The 17,744-nt window shown below is 46.7% G+C and overlaps 1 protein-coding gene across 1 annotated transcript in view; it reads right to left on the minus strand.

The window, feature by feature from the left end:
- LZTR1 (leucine zipper like post translational regulator 1) overlaps positions 1-16,367 on the minus strand; it is a 35,671-nt gene extending 19,304 nt beyond the window's left edge. Inside the window, exons 1-9 of the mRNA XM_082296317.1 lie at positions 16,183-16,367; positions 16,049-16,111; positions 15,528-15,584; positions 14,831-14,910; positions 14,368-14,476; positions 12,638-12,721; positions 11,122-11,179; positions 10,398-10,537; positions 10,026-10,227 (exon numbers count right to left, since the gene is read on the minus strand). Coding sequence (XP_082152443.1) covers positions 10,026-10,227; positions 10,398-10,537; positions 11,122-11,179; positions 12,638-12,721; positions 14,368-14,476; positions 14,831-14,910; positions 15,528-15,584; positions 16,049-16,111; positions 16,183-16,358 — 969 coding nt within the window. The 5' untranslated portion in view covers positions 16,359-16,367. The remainder of the gene's footprint in view (positions 1-10,025; positions 10,228-10,397; positions 10,538-11,121; positions 11,180-12,637; positions 12,722-14,367; positions 14,477-14,830; positions 14,911-15,527; positions 15,585-16,048; positions 16,112-16,182) is intronic.
- Positions 16,368-17,744: the final 1,377 nt, after the last annotated feature.

The following is a 17,744-nucleotide window of genomic DNA, read 5'->3' on the forward strand; positions in this document are numbered from 1 at the left end:
CACTTCCAAGTGTTTATTTACCTCTGAGTCTGCTGTAGATCCTTGTTTAACTGTTGCTATGCTGAAATCTAAACCAAATACATCCCAAGATTTTTTTTAACCCCATTCTCTCAAGGGCACAGTGGGAGCTTCCTCTGGGGCAGATACTCTCTCAGCCACTGCTGGGCAGGACACCTGGTTAAAAGGTTTAAAAACAAAAGTGTGTAAAAGTATTGATGGGAGGCATGAGAGACCAGACACGGAGCAGCAGTCCCAGAAGACCAGCTCCAGAAGATCATCCCTGTGTATCCAGAACACTCAAGAGTCAGTCCAGAAAAAGCTCTGTGGTCTTGTTTGGAGTCCATCACTGTAACTGAACCATCAACATTTTAGCTGTGTAGTTTTCTCAAGGTTTGTGCAATGACAGAGACATACAGCAATGAAATCTTTTGCACTAATTGCTTTTTGTCTGCCCTCTTCCTCCCAATGGCTCTTCACAAATCACAGAATCTGAGACTGGTTCAGGTTGAGAGGGACCTTAAAGCACATCTTGTTCCACTCTCAGCCAAGGCAGGGACACCTTCCACCAGCCCAGGTTGCTCCAAGCCCTGTCCAGCCTGGCCATGGACGCTTCCAGGGATGAGGATGAGAAGCTGAGGGGTTTGCTCACTGTAAGCAGGCAAAATGCAGATCACAAGCTAAGAGGGAATATTCCCAAGTCTGAGACAGCCTTCCCACATTTTGTCTTGATGAAAAAACAGGGCAGATGGACCACCCCAAAGTGACAACCTGTTTATTATGTCAGAGCTGACTGACACACTGGAAGAGGATGAAGCTCTCTCAGCTGGCAGGTCAGCAGCACACACAGAGCCCTGCGAGGGCCCAGCTCTGCCTGGGCCTGGCCATGGCCTCGCCCAGCTCTTCTGCACTGCCAGCAGAACTGGGTCAGGGACAAAAACCCAACTTGCTTGTAGTGAGATTCACTCTCTTGGCTGTGAGGAATGCATTAGCTATGCTATTATTGCAGGCTGTAACTACTTGTGCTCTTGCAGTGCTTATCTTCTCTCTCTGACTCTCATTTTAATATGTTTCAGTGCTTTTCTTGATAGAGATTTCAACATTATGGGCAATACTACGACATTGCTAAAATCAAATCCTCTGCAGTTGTTTCAGTTTTCTTACTCTCAGCTCCTCAGAAGCCTTCTTATATTTACAGAACAGATTTATAACTGTGTAAATGTTAATTTTCCTCACACTCAGCTATGAATAAGCAGGTATTTCAGAAGGTAACTGCTGCATTGAACTCAAAAGCCAGTAATAATGTGCACAGATTTCTTTCACAACCCAGGAACACCAGTGAGTCTCTCTATCCTCCAGTACCATTAAAAGCTTAAAGCCAAAATGAAATATAAAGACCTAAAGCCATCAACAAACTAACTTGGTGAACCAACATAAATTAAGAGGTAAAAAAACACTCTATTTTTCTCCGAAACTGGAAGAAAACCGTAAGCTACAACAGGTCCAAATGAGCTGCCACTACTGGGAGATGTTGACTGGGAGCTGTTGATACACGAGATTGTTTCCCCACTGTTACACCAAGCAACAGCATCGAACTCAAACAGATGGACAGACAGAGCTTTGGATAGTCTTTCAGTTCAAGGAGGTTTAAGGATTTAAAATGTTTTCCCATGCTGGGTGCAGACAATCTCTGCTTTCAGACAAAATTGGAACAGACACATGTTAGGCTGAGCTTCAAGACATGCAGGTCTACAAATGAAGAAAAGCAGGGAAATGCTGAAGGATTTTACTGAGCCTTTCCACAGGCTGATGTTCCTTTATTGGGCCTTTCCTTAGGCTGTCATTCCTTTCAGATTATGGCAATGGACTCTTCCAGTTTATCACTGCAGGTACCCAAGAGTAACCAAAGTGCTCTTTATAACCCAAAAAGTACCTATTAATTTTAAAAATCTGGCCTGGTATGAACTTTGGGAACACAGCTAACCATGAACCAGGCAACTGCACTGCTGTCCCAAGAAAGTTATGGAGAAAATCTTCCTGGAAGGTACTTCCACCACATGAAAGAGGTGACTGGTACCAGTCAGCAAGGATTTACCAAAGGCAAATTCTTCCCGAGTAACCTGATCATCCCCTTCAAAATGCTTCATGGGTCATAGAGGGCACTGCATTCTCAGCAAGTCTATGCTTGATAGCAAATTGTCTGGGGCAGTTGAAATGGTGGAGGCTGATATTCCAAAGGACTTAGCCAGGCTGGAAAATGGGCTGCTGGGCACCTCAGGAAGTTCTGCCAAGTCTCGGCCCTGGGACAGTTGTTCCTTGCAATGATACAGGCTGGGGCCTGGCTTTCTAGAACACAACTCTGCAGAACACAGACGTGGTGGACAAGGAGCTGCACAGGGCTCAGCAGCGTCCTCCAGCAGCACGGCCAGCAGCCCCTCAGCTGTGCCAGTGGGCTCAGGGAAGGGACTTGTCCTCCTCTACTCACTGTTTTTAAGTCCCCAGCTAAAGCGCTCTGCCAGTTCTGGGATCCCCAGTACAGAAAGGCATTGACCTACACAAACAAGTCTGGTGGAGGGACCCAGCATCAAGGTTGTGATCAAGGGCTGGAGCACAGGATGCATGAGAGAAGGCAAAAGAGGCACCTTCTTCCAGGTGTGCAGGGATGTCAGAGGGGCTCTTCAGAGAGGTGCCCAGTGGGAAGAGAGGAGCCAACAGACTCAAGTCAGCACAGGAAATTCTTTCTTAGTGTGAGAGGAAAATGTGTTTGATCATGATAGTGGACAAGCACTGGATGGAAGCCAGGAGAAGCTGCTGGATCTCTAACCCTGGAGATACACTGGAATGGAATGGAATGGACAATGCCCTGAGCAGCCTGCCCCAACCAGACCTGCTCTGAGCATGTGCTTGGATTTGAAACCTTGAAGTCCTTCTAACCCACCTACTTTTGTGATTCTAAGACTTCCTCCTGTTCTTTAACATACTGCAGGGCTGGGAGCTCAGCTGTGCTCTTGTTACAATGGAAATTTAATTTACATCTAAGATGGAAATTTAGCTTTTACTTTTCCCCTCTGATGGTACAGACAAGAAAACAGGGAATAAAAACTCTATCACAGACACACAGAATGGACCTCTTCAAAGGCTATTTCCTTTGCCTCAGACAGGGTCAACAATACTTACTTTGTTCCTGAGAGAACAAAATCCAGCCTGTTCTTAGGGATTTCCACTGGTAGAGACTTCTCAAAACATCTCATGAAACCTTCAACACCACACTAATGTCAGAAAGCCAAAAATATTTTGTCCGCAGTGTATTTACTGAGATTGCCATAACTACATTGTCAGCATAAATGATCTATTGCAGCTTAACAGCAATGCAAAGCAGAGGATCACCTCTGTAAGCAGCACTTCCACATATGGAGCTGTTAATACAGAAACTGTCATGGACTGAAGCAGAAGATGGAAAGTTGAAGACCATGGTGCAGAAATCTACAACCCCGGATAAATCACAGAATCACAGGATGGTTTTGGTGGGAAGGGACCTTAAAGCTCATCTTGTTCCAACCCCTGCCACAGGCAGGGGACACCTTCCACTGTCCCAGGTTGCTCCAAGCCCCATCCAACCTGGCCTTGGACACTGCCAGGGATTCAGGGGCAGCCACAGCTTCTCTGGGCACCCTGTGCCAGGGCCTGCCCACCCTCACAGGGAGAATTCCTTCCCAATATCCCATCTATCCCTGCCCTCTGGCAGCTGGAAGCCATTCCCCCTTGTCCTGTCACACCAGGCCTTTATCCAAAGTCCCTCTCCAGCTCTCTGGGAGCCCCTTTAGGCACTGGAAGGGGTTCTACGCTCTCCCCAGAGCCTTCTCTTCTCCAGGTGAACACCCCCAGCTCTCCCAGCCTGGCTCCAGAGCAGAGGGGGTCCCGCCCTCGGAGCAGCTCCGTGGCCTCCCCTGGACTCGCTGCAGCAGCTCCAGGTCCTTCCCGTGCTGGAACCCAGGGCTGGAGGCAGCTCTGCAGGTGGGGGCTCAGCTGAGGGGGCACAGGGGCAGAATCCCCCCCTGCCCTGCTGCCCACGCTGGGGGCTCAGCCCAGCACACGGGGGGGATCTGGGCTAAATCACCACATACAGAAGCAAAGTCATAATAACAAAAGCTTGTTGCAATATCATCTCTGGTTACAGTAAGTGACAGGGGATGCAACAGAGACATCGTTTGCAATTGTGCTCTACACTGAGAATGAGATTTTTCCATCTGACACTCACTGGAGAACACAGAATGGAAACAGGAAGGTAAATCCATTAACAATGACATCCAAACACGTGGCAGCATAACCACAAAGGTCAGGGTATGAGGCTGTCTGTAATTTATTTACAGTTGTAATAATAGTAAATGTTATTTCCTTTAAAATTATTTTAGTATATATCAGTTGCAGCTTTAAAGAGCAATGTTAATGTATAATTAATTCATCAGAGAGGATGAGGCAGTCTGAAGAGCAAGCCAAACTCCAGCCAAATCCAATGAATGTGTCACAAAAGATCATATATTGAAATCTGACAACAGCTGACAGAAATCCAGTGACCAGTCATTTGTTTCTCTTTGGCATGTGGCATGCTTTCAAAAATCCAATAACCATAATAGTACTTTTGGGATCTTAACCTGACTTCCTGAATAAACCAACCTACCAGACTTCCGTGAAGAGGTACTGAAACAGAGACTTTCTTTGAGGAAAACTTTCTTTTTAGAAAATATCAAATACTGGTTTAAGTGTAATGAAGACTTTACCAAAAACACTCTGATAAAATGTTCTAATAAATAATTACTCTCATTCTATACAATTTGTAAACATTTGTTTTCCTCTTTTTCAGTCTGGATATTTCTAGTTTCAACTAGAAGAGTGACCGGATCTTGTTTTATCTTTCACTAATAGATTAAAAACCCTCTGTTCCCCAGGCAAGCCAGGGAAGATTTAATTTCCTACACCTAAAAGAGACTTCACTTCACAGCTGGTCACTGGACCTCCCATCTTCAATCATTCTTCTCTGAACAACCTCCCTGGTTTGCGAACACAACATGGAGAGATGCTATACTGGAAGATCTATCTAATAAACGCAATGATCATGTATTTAGTTGCTTAATGACACTACACTGTGTCAGCTTCTAGAACCAAGAATATCACAGCACTTCCAGCCATTTGAGACCACCAGGAGCTCTCTCAGCTCCCCACAAGAACTGGGAATTTAAGTCATTGTTTCCAGGGATGCTGTAAGGGAAACCATGAAGCCCAGACCACACACTCTGTTCATAAATGTATCCTACAGCCAAACTGAAACATGGACTGTTTGCACCCACCACAGGAAGAAATCTAAATCCCTGAGTGGACTGTTAATGTAATCAGTAATTGGTAAAACTCAGGATAATCAGTAAATATTGGAGGAAAGCTGTGATTTTCTGTTGTCTTTCAAGGTTGTTGGCAAAAATTTAGACAGAGTAACTGCTCCTCATTCAAAAAGCATATTTCAAGTCTTTCTATTTTACTCAATTTTATACCACCTTAATTGGGTCATGTTAAATCTGTGTTGTTACAATCCTTACCAGTGAGTGAGTTACAGAAATATTCCTTCTGCCTATCATCCACATTATTTGCATTTTGCTTTCTCTGGGAGAATACTGTTTTATTATTACATGCTGAAAAGGATGTAATAATGAACACCCCTCAGAAAGGATATGAACATAGAATTGACAAAGAGAAATGGAGCTGTGCAATAGAGTTAGCTGCAGTTACTCTGATATGCAGATTCTTGTAAATACAAACATTTTCAAGATGTCTCTCTCCAGCTCACTGAGCACAGACCTGCAAAGGGCATTGGCATGAAGCTCCTACATTTTAAAAAAAGTTTTTTTAGAAAGGATGCAAGCCTGAACAGCACATATTTTTTATAAACATCAAAAGTGTCAGTCTTCTCTCTGGATTGTGAAATGCTCAGTTTTATCTCTCCCACCAGAACACGATACCTTGACAACTACTCTGCCCACCTGTGAGGCAGATCTTGTTAGGGGGCTCACTGCAGGAATTCAGGGCATTGTGCACATAGTAACACGATTCTCTTGCCTGAAGATACCTCGAGGGGTAACTGATCTCTGCACAAGGAGACTGGGGCAGACTCATCCCCAGGAGGATGACTAAGTCCTTTTAATCTTCCTCAGCTGCCCACAAACCACGTCACTGTAATCCATCTGAAAACCTCCAAAACTGAGCCTCCAAGTAAGCCCAAGAAGGTTACCAGCACATTAACCTCCATTTTGGCTTATTAAAAGAAAAATTAAGAGCTTTGAAAACTGGAAATTTTTATTGCTCTTGGCTTTGAAAGGCCTAATTGTGAGACTGAAAGGTTTCCCAGAACAAGTTTTAGAGATTTCCCTCATAACTTCAGGAGAGATGGACGACTCACCAGGCCCTGCAGCCACAGGGAGATGACAGGAACTGTGAGGAAGGAGAATTTTCTTCTTCCTGACTTAACACCCTGCTCTATGAGGCAGTGGCTGCTCCAAACATCACCTTGGATCCTGTGGGTCTGTGTCCACAACTGGCTGTGCTCCCTGCCAGACCTGGAGCTCCTGTCATTCCCTGCAGAACACTCCTCTCTGTAGCACAAGCCATGACTGCCACGTGTACATGTGTCTGTCAACTGTGCAACATGGGGCATTTTTCCTCTTACTGCCTGCTGATTTCTTATGCTGCTTCCAACCTTCTTCAGAAAGTAAAGGATATTTTGAGTTCAACAGAAAAACTCGAGGCAAACAAAAAAATCTATTTCTTGTTTTTGAAATCCTCCAGTAGCCCCATAAAAAAAAAAATCCAGCATGCCAGGAAGCTTTGGCAGTGTTACGCAGGCAGGAGAGGACTCAAGATATTCCTGTGGCTGCCTTAGAAAAGCAGAACCCCCAGCTGTGAAGATCATCTAACAGTGAAGATGGGGAATAGCTCTGTGTGCTCTGTACAGTACATATGTACACATACTCTATATAGGTTTGAGGAGCTACAGACTGCAATTGTGTAGCTCAGCAAGGATGTCTTGTTATTCATTTTGGAGACATCCTAAGGCATAAAATGAGAGCTCCTGGTTTATTTTTGAAGTACTGACCTGTTCCATCTCAGTTTGCCCTCTTCTACTCATTAAGTCCTTTCCCATCCTCCATCCCACAGCGAGGCACTACCAAGAATTCTGAGCGCCCTGGGCAGAGAACTACAACAGGTCCATTGCCAGACCTGTTCCCAGGTTCTACCTGTTTGCTCAAAATGCAGAAAATGCCAGACTGTCTCAGGGCACCTGCAGCACCTGACACATGACTGCAGTCTGTGCTCAAGAAGTGCCTCTAGGACCTTCCTAGAACTCACTGTGCTTTGTTGTGATTAATGCCCAAACTGTGCCACCCTTTCCAGGTAACAACCTCAAGATTCTTCAGCCTTGTGTGACTTGTCACCTTCTGCATTGCCCGTAACAGGGTAGCAGAGGACATACAATCTCCACCTGACAGCCTATTCCTCCTACTGGCATAAATAGGTCTGAAAAGTCCAAATCACTCCCAGGAAAGTCCAAATCACCCTGAAAAGCTCCTCAGGGCTGGCTAAATTCAGAGAACAAGACTGGAATGGCAGTAATCACTCTCCTTCAGCGTAAGAAATCTCTTCTGTAATCTCTTTTGCAAAGTACTGTAAAAATCACCACTGACTTAAGAGCTCATTTAGCACCAAACCTTCTTATCTGGGACTCCAGAGGCTTTACCCACTCCGTGGTAAATGTCCAAAAGAAGAAAGAATTAAGGATATGCATCACATGAGTAAGAAAGTAACCTTGCCATAGTGCAGTCAAGCAAAGTTGTAATACAGCATTTCTAAGATCGTATCACATAATACAGTGCAAGCAGAATGTAAACTCTACAATCCATCCATTGGAAAGAAAAAACCCAACTCTAAAAGTCAAGGTAGGTCATTCTGCAGCACAATAACAGAGGTCACTATCACCTCACACACAGCAGAAACCATGAAGTGCTGAGACAGCATTGCACTTATCGACTTCTATTTTGTTTCAAATTAATGTGAATAAATTTGTTCATAGAGATAGATAAAAAAGGAAAATCCAAGTTCAGAGTGTCCAGGGAACAGGATGGTACTAGAGATTCATTGCTATTTTTAGAAGTCTTTGCCAAAAGCTCATAGAAACTTCAGGAAAATGATTCTGAGAAATTGCCTAGTTATGACTCCAGAAGACACAAAATAATTTAAAATTCACTTAAAACACCAAAAGTCTTTCAGGTTTTGCAGGTAATCGGTCTTTTAGGAAAATTTACTATCACGTGTTTCCACAGCACTTCAGTTTCACCTCCCATTTCTACCAAATCAGTCTCTAGATGCTGTAGTACCAGAGAAAGAAACTCCAAAATACAACAAAGGCAACTAACAGACTTCTGTTTTGGATTACAGACAGATGAAGAAAAGAGCTTTGAAATCTGAAATGAAATTTAGCAGGGGATAACTCAGGGAATAATGCTGGTTTGCAGCACTGCCAGGAGCAGTTCTGCTCCTGGAAGCAATAAGCAATTGTGTCCCAAAGAACCAATGCCTGCTGAAGCCTCACACATCAAACAGTAACACTGGCAGGAACAGAACAGCATCTACAGTCCTGAAGGTAACTGTGGCTTTAGAAAGTTGAAGATGCAGCTTTATTACTTTCACGTGACAATAAATCAGCTTTGTAAAGCATTAAATAGGCTACTGTGAAATACTCTGGTCAAGTAACAGTTCCCAACGAGGCCCATGTGCATGGTTAATTACAAGCAGTGTGTGTGTGGGCTCATCCAATGCTGTGACGTGTCTGCAAACACATAAACACACCAAACACATCACACAGCACAGCACTGGGGGGGTGAGCTCTGTCACACCTATGCTGGCTAAATCAGTAACTCTGCACCTGATCCCAAGTCTTCCAACACTCAGCTCTCTGAGGTGTAACCTCAGGCTGTGCAGTTGTGTGCACAGCACACACACGGAGCATCTCCTCCCACAGAGCAGCTCACACCCTAAACCTCCTGTGCCATCAGCTGCAGTACCTTGACATGGCTTAAGATAAAATCTGTTCACATTAACAAACACAGTGAATGCTGCTGTTCCAAAGCCAGCAACCACACACGCTGGTATGGGCTTCAGGGAACCAACTGCTTGTGCACTCTGGGATTAAATGATCCTCACTTACTGAAACGTGACCTGAAATGTGCACTGAAACCAGGTGAACCCTTGGCACTTCCACCTGGAATACAAGCTGATCCCAGACAGGATCTGTGAGTGTGCTATGAAAAAACACTGACATTTTATCACACAAGTCGCTGCCTTGCCATGAGTAGCAAGTAGCAAAAGAAACAGGCTCATATGTTGTCTTTTTTTGGTTGGCTTTTTTTTTTTTTTAGTATTGTCTCATTTGGAGTGTTTCCTTGGCAATTGGTGGTCTACAGCCTTTTGATGTCCATGTAAAAACCAGACATTTTAAAATTTATATCTCTTATTAATGCAAGTATGTTAAAACAGACTTTTCTGAGCCTCTGTATTACTATTTTCCAGCCACACCTCTATGTATAACCAAAATTTATAAGATTTTATGCACATGGGCATTACAGTGACAAACCAAACCTTGTCTAGTTTTGAATTCTGCTTCAAGAGCATCACACAGCCAAGTGAAGAACCACTGGTACACACTGAATTCATTGTTCAGCTTTTGACTGAACAAATGATTGACTCATAACACATATCAAAGCATTGCATGGTATTTCTTTAAAAAGTGTTAAGCAAAGTTTTAGATGTGTCAACACTGACTAATTTTTAAGGACTTCTGCCCACAATATTTGAGCTGATTAACCATCAGTGGGAAGGAGTTGCTATCATTTAGCTAAAAGCTGACGTTCTTGTCAAAACATGTCCATGGCAAAAATGAGTCAAAAAAGATGGAGCATAAAGGAAAAAACACGAGCTGAAGGTTTTACCTCACTGTCTGGGCTGGGCTGGATGACCTCCCAGGTCTGGGAGTCCACGTCGTAGCAGTGGAGCTCGTTGGGCAGCGTGTTGTCCGCAGCCCCCCCGAACACGTAGAGGTGCCGGTCGAAGGCCACCATCGTGTGCCCGTAGCGCCGCTGGGGAGGGGGCGGCGAGCCCCGCAGCAGGTGCTCCGTGGGGATCCGTGTCCAGCTGCGACAGGAAACAGGGCATTTTTTCACAATTCTTTTAAATTTTCTAACTCTATCCTTCTTCACCAGGAGACGCAGCGTTCTTCCTCAGCACCCATTAAGTACCACATTTCTCAACTCAAGCATTCAAGGATTATGTGGATTTTGCAAAACTTATCTGTCTACACTTACATCTTTTCCTTGAATTCAAACTGGAAGAGGTTATTGGTAATCTTTGCTCCACTCTGGCCAGAGAAAACAAACATCTTGTCTTTGCAAACCGCCACGGGAAAATTACAGCAGGAAGGAGGAATTTCACCACTTTGTTCAATCTGAAAGGTAATTAAGTTCAAAATCAGAAATGCATTGTTACAGTGCACAACTCCACATGCTGAGGATGCTGCAGGGCCACAGGACACAGATGCAGCCAGACTGAGCACATGGCATGGGCCCTGTAAAGCTGGTGACAGGTAATTGACTCCTGCTGTGCTTACGTGTCTGCACACACTTGATTTTCCCTGGATAAAAAGGTTGGGAGGCCACATTTTTTAAAGCTCCCAGTACTGTAAGGACCCGGACTTTAGTCAGCTGGCCAGCAAAGCTCCCAGTCTGTGGTCTGAGTGGGAATGCAGTGGTCAAAGTGGGGATGCAGTCCCTTCCACAGAGGGCACAGCAAATCCCCCATGGGAAGTCCAAGTTCACTTCACAGATTCACAAGCAAAAAATCACCCTTTCATACACACTTGGTTTTCCAAATACCCAGACCAAATCAAATTTGAACTGTTTCTTTTCACTGTGGGTGAAAAACACATTTTGGAGAAAGAGCAGTGCAGTCTAGCATGGGAAATTTTAAATAATTGTGCATTAAAACCAAAAAAGAGAATTCTGTGTGCTAGTTGACGTTAAAGCTTCTTACCTCTTCCCAGCAGGTCAGCTCTCTGTCCTGCAGGCCTATTGTCCACATGTCATTTAATCTGTGCCATAACACAAAAAAATGCTTGATTTGAAACAGTTAATTTCTGGTAATGGTCTTGAAAGGACAGAAATACTATTTCATCAACATTCCTTCTGCACAGGAAGAATCTCCTACTTCCACTGACAGAAAAACAATTATTAGAATCCTTTTGTCCGATACCTAAATTTGACAGCCCCACTCCAGCTTGCTTCAGCATCTTTCTAGTTACAAGTACACTGCAGTTAACAGCTACATACAGCAACTCAGCCTGGAGCTTAAGGATTTGAGCTATTTAATCTTCAGGATTTTTACAAAATACCGCTTATTACCCTGGTCCTTCTGCTCATCCCTCGTAAGTACTGAGACTGACCACAACAATTATTTACATGGCTGAATCCTTCCTTAAATACACAAAGGAGGATGAAGCAGGTAACCTGACACATCTCTGACTGTGCTGTTCCCAGAACAAGTTACTCACAGTAACTACAGATGTTTCCCTTGTTCAAATCTGCCTGCAGGCTCAAGTTCCATAAAAAGACATTTTTTAACATGATTAGACATATTTAACATAAAGTAGACAGCTCCTCTCACCCACTCCTTCCTTACAGCTACCCAAGGCCCTGGGGGACTCCCTAAGCTGGCACTGAACAATCCCACAGAGTCATGCATCTTACACTGATTCCTCCTCCAGAAATAACAAAGACATCCCATCTGTTTTCCTGATTAGCAGCAGTTCTCCTGGAGACTTTGTGGAGCTGGACGCTTTTCTGAAGATTCTCCTCAGAGGAGGAGGCAACCCAGCTCCTCATTTGTGACAATCTCCATGTGCTCTCATGATGCAAATATTGTACATCAACATAAATTACTCCTTAAGTTCATCACGACAGAAAAGAAATGACATGTCCAGAATTGACTGTTCCATGACAGACCAACAGCAAATGCAAGGAGCTACTGTGGGACAAAGCACCAGGCTCTCTCTAACATCTCAGCACCACTCATTTCCAGTCCTTCCCCATACAAACTCCCACCTCCCTTCAACCTAAATATTACATATTCACAGAGATTTCTGAGAAAAAACTGACACGTTGCTCTTAGTTCTGTCAGATGATTTCACAGCAAATCCAGGCTTTGCTCTCTAAGTCTCCAGCAACATCAGCCGGCCTGTGCCGGGAATCTTTGAAGAAATGCGCATTTGCCAAATTCCAAAGATCATTCTGCATCCTGACGACCAAGCACACTGTCAAATTACACATCCACAGCCACTCTGAGTAACTACATCTCTAGGTTTTAAGCACATACTTATTTGAACACAAACCAGTGAATTGCAAAAGTGCAATGCTCAACAACAGACTGGGTTTGCAAAACTTCAGCCGAGTGTTTAAATCCCTTGGAATATGGAAGTATCTCTACAGAAGTGGAAACTGAGGGGCTGGGATTTCACAAAAGCAGTCAAGGAGTGGGTGATACTGCCCCATACCGTGCGTTGCCATCATATCCAGCAAAGATCCACAGCTTGTCACTGTACACTGTTGCACCGTGAGCTGACCTGGCCACTGGCAACCTGCAAGGAAGAAAATGCAGACAAAAATCTTTCCTCTGCAGCTGCAGAGGGGTTGTAGAAGGATCTAAGAGCTAAAATGCACATGTAAGAAGAAGAAAGTTCCCTACACAAAATTGCTTCTGCCATGCACCCTCCAAACACTGAGTAAGCCTCTGAAGTGTTAGTTTTGCACTCTGCTGCCTTCAATGGAGAGAAATCACCTTAATGCAGACAGGAAGAAATAAAAAAATTCCAACTAATTCCTTGCCAGGACTCAAATACTCTTACAGTATTTTGCAGAAAGTAGTTAAATAATGGGAAAATTCATAGCACCATTGGTAGAGCAAGGTGGGAATCAAGTCTTGCTATGAACACCCCACATGTATTCCCATGAACTAAGCAGGTGAAACACAGAAATGAGACCAGGACAGAGCTCAGGATACTCATTTGGGATCATTCAAGGTTGTTCCCAAGATGTAGTGCCCACAATTAAAGACCAAACCCCTGATTTCTCTTCCATAATCTTGTTTTTTTAACTAAATCAGCCAGGTTGAACAAACCTGTGATGCCACAAGGCATCTGTTGGTTTGTCTGAGTTCATTTTAAGCATGAACACTGTAACTCTGGGGAACAACAAGCAAAATGTGAGTTTGTAAACTGAGTAAGAATTACTCTCCAAAATGTTCCAAGTTACCAGAATTAACCAGAAGGAGAAATTACTAATATGGTCTATGTTCTGAAATATAATGTGCTCATCAGAGGTGAGCAACAGTAACACAAGAGTGGACTTCACATTCCTCATCCCTCTCCACAAATCACAGTAACAAATGTTCCCTTCCCTCTCTCCACTGAAATCAGCATTTCAGAAACTTCAACTGTGTAAAGGACTATGGGTAAAGACACCACGTGACGCTTACTGGGGAGTGGTAAACACAGAACTGTAAAATGTTTGGGGTAGAAGGGACCTTAAAGCCCATCCAGTCCCACCCCTGCCGCGGGCAGGGACACCTTCCACTGTCCCAGGCTGAGCCAAGCCCCATCCAGCCTGGCCTTGGACACTGCCAGGGATGGGGCAGCCACAGCTGCTCTGGGCACCCTGTGCCAGGGCCTCCCCACCCTCACAGTGTGGAATTCCTTCCCAATATCCCATCTATCCCTGCCCTCTGTCAGTATGAGGCCGTTCCCCCTTATCCCGTCCAGGCCCTTGCAAAAAACACAAAGTAGTTGGATCACAATCAGTGTCAGGAATGGCATTCTGAAATGTGCACAGAGTCAACTTTAGGAAGCAATGTGTTAGTGATTTTGATTTTCCTTGGAACATTGAATCTCAGGAGCCCATGTTCACACAGGATTAACAATTTCCAAGCTGTCCTTGAAACTGAAACAATTCAGAAAAAAACCAAACTCCTTTTGCTCTCATCCCTTCAGTCATGGACCTGAAACATGAAGAGTGGATTTTGGACAAATTTCCATTGTGGTGCACTCTGGAATGGAGGCCTTCCAAAAAAACTCCTATAGAACCAAAAAACTTTAACTGAGAAAGCAGAGCAGCAATCATGCTGCAGCCCTAACATCGGCACTGTAACTAGAGTCTGACTGTGCCATGTGAAATGATGCCAAGCTACCCTCACTCCCCCAAAGCGTGAGGCAATGACACCAGCTCTTACCTTCCCTCAGTCTTCCACTCTGTCCACTGCCCCGTTGCAAACTTATACTCAAAGAGATCGTTTTTATTCTTCAGGTTGGAATTGGAATAGATATCTCCAGTATAACCACCTGGACAACAAGAGTTCCATTAGACTCCCAAGCAGTGGAGCACACACGCTCCCAGGCATTGCACTAGGAGAAACTTTAGATTGCATAGAGTGTTTGGCTAATGGACTACTACAGGAGACTTCTCCTCCACTCCTTCTCCTAAAGAATCACTATGGTAATGAGCTTCAAGTCTTCTTTATTTAAAAAAAAACAGCGAAATATTTCCAAGCTAAAGTTGAAATCACAGTCAGCCATGAAAAATACTGGATTTGCTACTGAATGAGATCTTTGACACTTCCTAAAGATCTCTCATTCTTTTTTCAAGCAGTACAGCAGCACATCTACCACTCCCAGCACAACCTGCTGTTGCCTTACCAAACACGAACATGCTGCTCCCGTAGACCACGGCGGAGTGGTGGTACCGTGGTGCCGGCGGCGTCCCCGTCGTGAAAGCCCTGCACAAGTTACAACAGCAGCAGTCAAACACCCTGGTTGTGCTTTGGGCACTCAGAGCTACTGTGCAGACTCAGAAAAGAAACAACTATTAGAAGTTACTCTTTTGTTCCTGACTGTTTCACTGGTTTTGGATTCTTGATTGCACTAAGATTTTATGAAACAGCGATACAGCATAAACGGTTACAAACATGCTGCTGCTGAAATCTATTTAGCAGAACTGGAAAGTGAGACACAGATGAGATATGACAGACTGCCCAGTGCAGAGCAAAGGAGCCAAGAAAGGTGTGAGCCTCCCTTGGCACCTTCCCTGGCCCGAGGGGTGCAGCACACCCAGTCCTTCTGCCCTCCCACAGGCTGCAGGAACAGAAGCGACCCCGGTCCTCTCCCTCGCTGCGCTGCCCGGCCTCCCCTCGGCCAGGATCGATAACCCCCGATGGCCCAGCGCACAGCAGGCTGGCAGGGAGCAGCTGTGACAGAGCTGGGCGGAGATGACAATTCCCCTCGGGTACTCGGGTAGAGCCACAAACTTTTACACTCAGCCCGAGGTGCTGAGGGAAGCCGCGGCGTGTCCTGGCCCTGCCAGCGCCCAGGGACGGCGAGGGGCCGCGCTGCCCACCTGCACCACGAGCAGTCCTTCACGTCGAAGCGCAGCAGATCGTTCAGCATCGTCTTCCTGCGGGGAAGAAATGGGACGGGAGAGGCGGCTGAGCCGGGCCGGGGGCCGGACAGAGGCGGCCACGGACCTTCAGCCCTGCTCCCCTCACACCCATCTCCCCTCACATCCATCTCCCCTCACACCCCGCTCCCCTCACATCCATCTCCCCTCACACCCCGCTCCCCTCACATCCATCTCCCCTCACACCCCGCTCCCCTCACATCCATCTCCCCTCACACCCCGCTCCCCTCACATCCATCTCCCCTCACACCCCGCTCCCCTCACACCCCGCTCCCCTCACATCCATCTCCCCTCACACCCCGCTCCCCTCACATCCATCTCCCCTCACACCCCGCTCCCCTCACACCCCGCTCCCCTCACATCCATCTCCCCTCACACCCCGCTCCCCTCACACCCCGCTCCCCTCACACCCATCTCCCCTCAACCCCGGCCCTGCTCCCCCCGTTCCCGGCTCCCCTTACCCGTTGTCCCCTCCGAACACGTAGATCGCATCCCGATAAGCCACCACGGTGTGTTTGCTGCGCCTGCGGGCGGCACGGACGGGTCAGCGGCGCCGGGACCCCCCTCCCACCATCCCATCCGCTTCCCAGCTCACCGGGCCCCCACGAACTCGTCGCAGGGCGGGAGGCGGCGCCAGCGGTGCACGGTCTCGAAGGGCCCGAAGTTGAGGGTGAGGTATTCGACGCTGTCCGAGCAGCTGTGGTCGAAGTCCACGCTCGGGGCCACCTTCGAGCGCCCCGCGCCGCCCGCTGGGGCTGCGGCCGCCGCCATGGCCCACGCCTGCCCCGCCGGACTACAGCTCCCAGCGTGCCCCGCGCGCCCGCCTTCCGGCGCGCCTGCGGCCGCGCCGCCAAACCACAATTCCCGGCGTGCTCCGCGCCCGGGGCGTTAGCCTGACGGCTGACAACCCATGGACTACAGCCCCCAGCATGCATTGCGGGGGGAGGGGGAACGGACCGAACGCCGCTGCGGAGCCCGAAGTGCCGCGTTCGAGGCCGGGGCGGGGGTCGAGCAGGTACCGGGGCTGCCCCGGTAAAGACGGGGAAGCCAGGCGGGGTTCTACGTTACAAGAGTTTTATTTGTTAATTAAAAAAAAAACCCACCCCCAAAGAGAACAATACTCATGAATATGCATAAAGTATCACTCCAGGGTCCGAGCTGGGCGGTTCGCTGGTTGAACACAGCCCGTGGAGTCGGAGCTTCGTGCTACTCCCGAGAACACTCAGTGAGCAAACACGGCCAGTTCATGCCCATAGACGAGTCCTGAGCAGGATACGTGCGCCAGGCACCAACGCAGCAGTGGCATTGCCCTCGGCTGTGCAGTCGCCCGCAGGCCACCCTTTGCTTTTCCTTAGTTTATGTTTCCTAACATGGTGTCAGTCACCTCTATGACTATTAGTTTAGTTTCTTCGCAACAGCCGACAACACAAATGGTGCTGCACCTCAAAACCAGACCTCAGATGCTGCTTCACAGAGTCCAGCAGTTCCCATCCTGAGCAATCACTGTGTTACTGGTCAGAAGTTTTTCAGCACAATTCCTGAAGCAAACACAATCCTTTGTACAAAGACACATAATGGAGCCTTCAGAATTTTGTTAGGAAAGATGACAGTGGGAAAGCAGAAAAGCAATGAAGTCATGAGCACCAGAAGGACTCCTCTGAGGTCCCTCAAACCATCTCCCTCGTGCACTCTCTCACAATCCTATCCAGCCTCTTCCTAGGGATTGCTTGAGTCAGAGTATTTCTTGCCAAGACCACCCTGCACACGGTGAGGTTGCTGGCAATAGTTGCTGCACAACCACGACATCCCTGTGCCAGTCCTGCCCCTCCAGGGCTGGTCCCAAGCTTCAGCTGCCACGCAGCAGCACCATGCCCGGCCAGCTCAGGCTGCACCTGCGCTGAGGATGCAGGAGGGAGAGTGCAGAGCACCCGTTCAGCCAAGAGGAACAACCTTCCCACTTCTCAAGCAATCTGTAAGGGACCCAGTGCCTTCTTTCCGTCCGACTGTGTTGTGGGAAACTCGGGTAAGTGTATCTTTACACGTAGAGACAGTGTCACTTATCCTCCCATCCTTCCCTTCTCACACTCCCCGAAAAACCACTGATAGGTGCAAATCAAAGCATTTTTTACCTAAAACACTGATGAGCTCCAGCTTTTG

The sequence above is a fragment of the Coloeus monedula genome, assembly GCF_965178545.1.
Source record: "Coloeus monedula genome assembly, chromosome: 23".
NCBI classification, from domain to species: domain Eukaryota; kingdom Metazoa; phylum Chordata; class Aves; order Passeriformes; family Corvidae; genus Coloeus; species Coloeus monedula.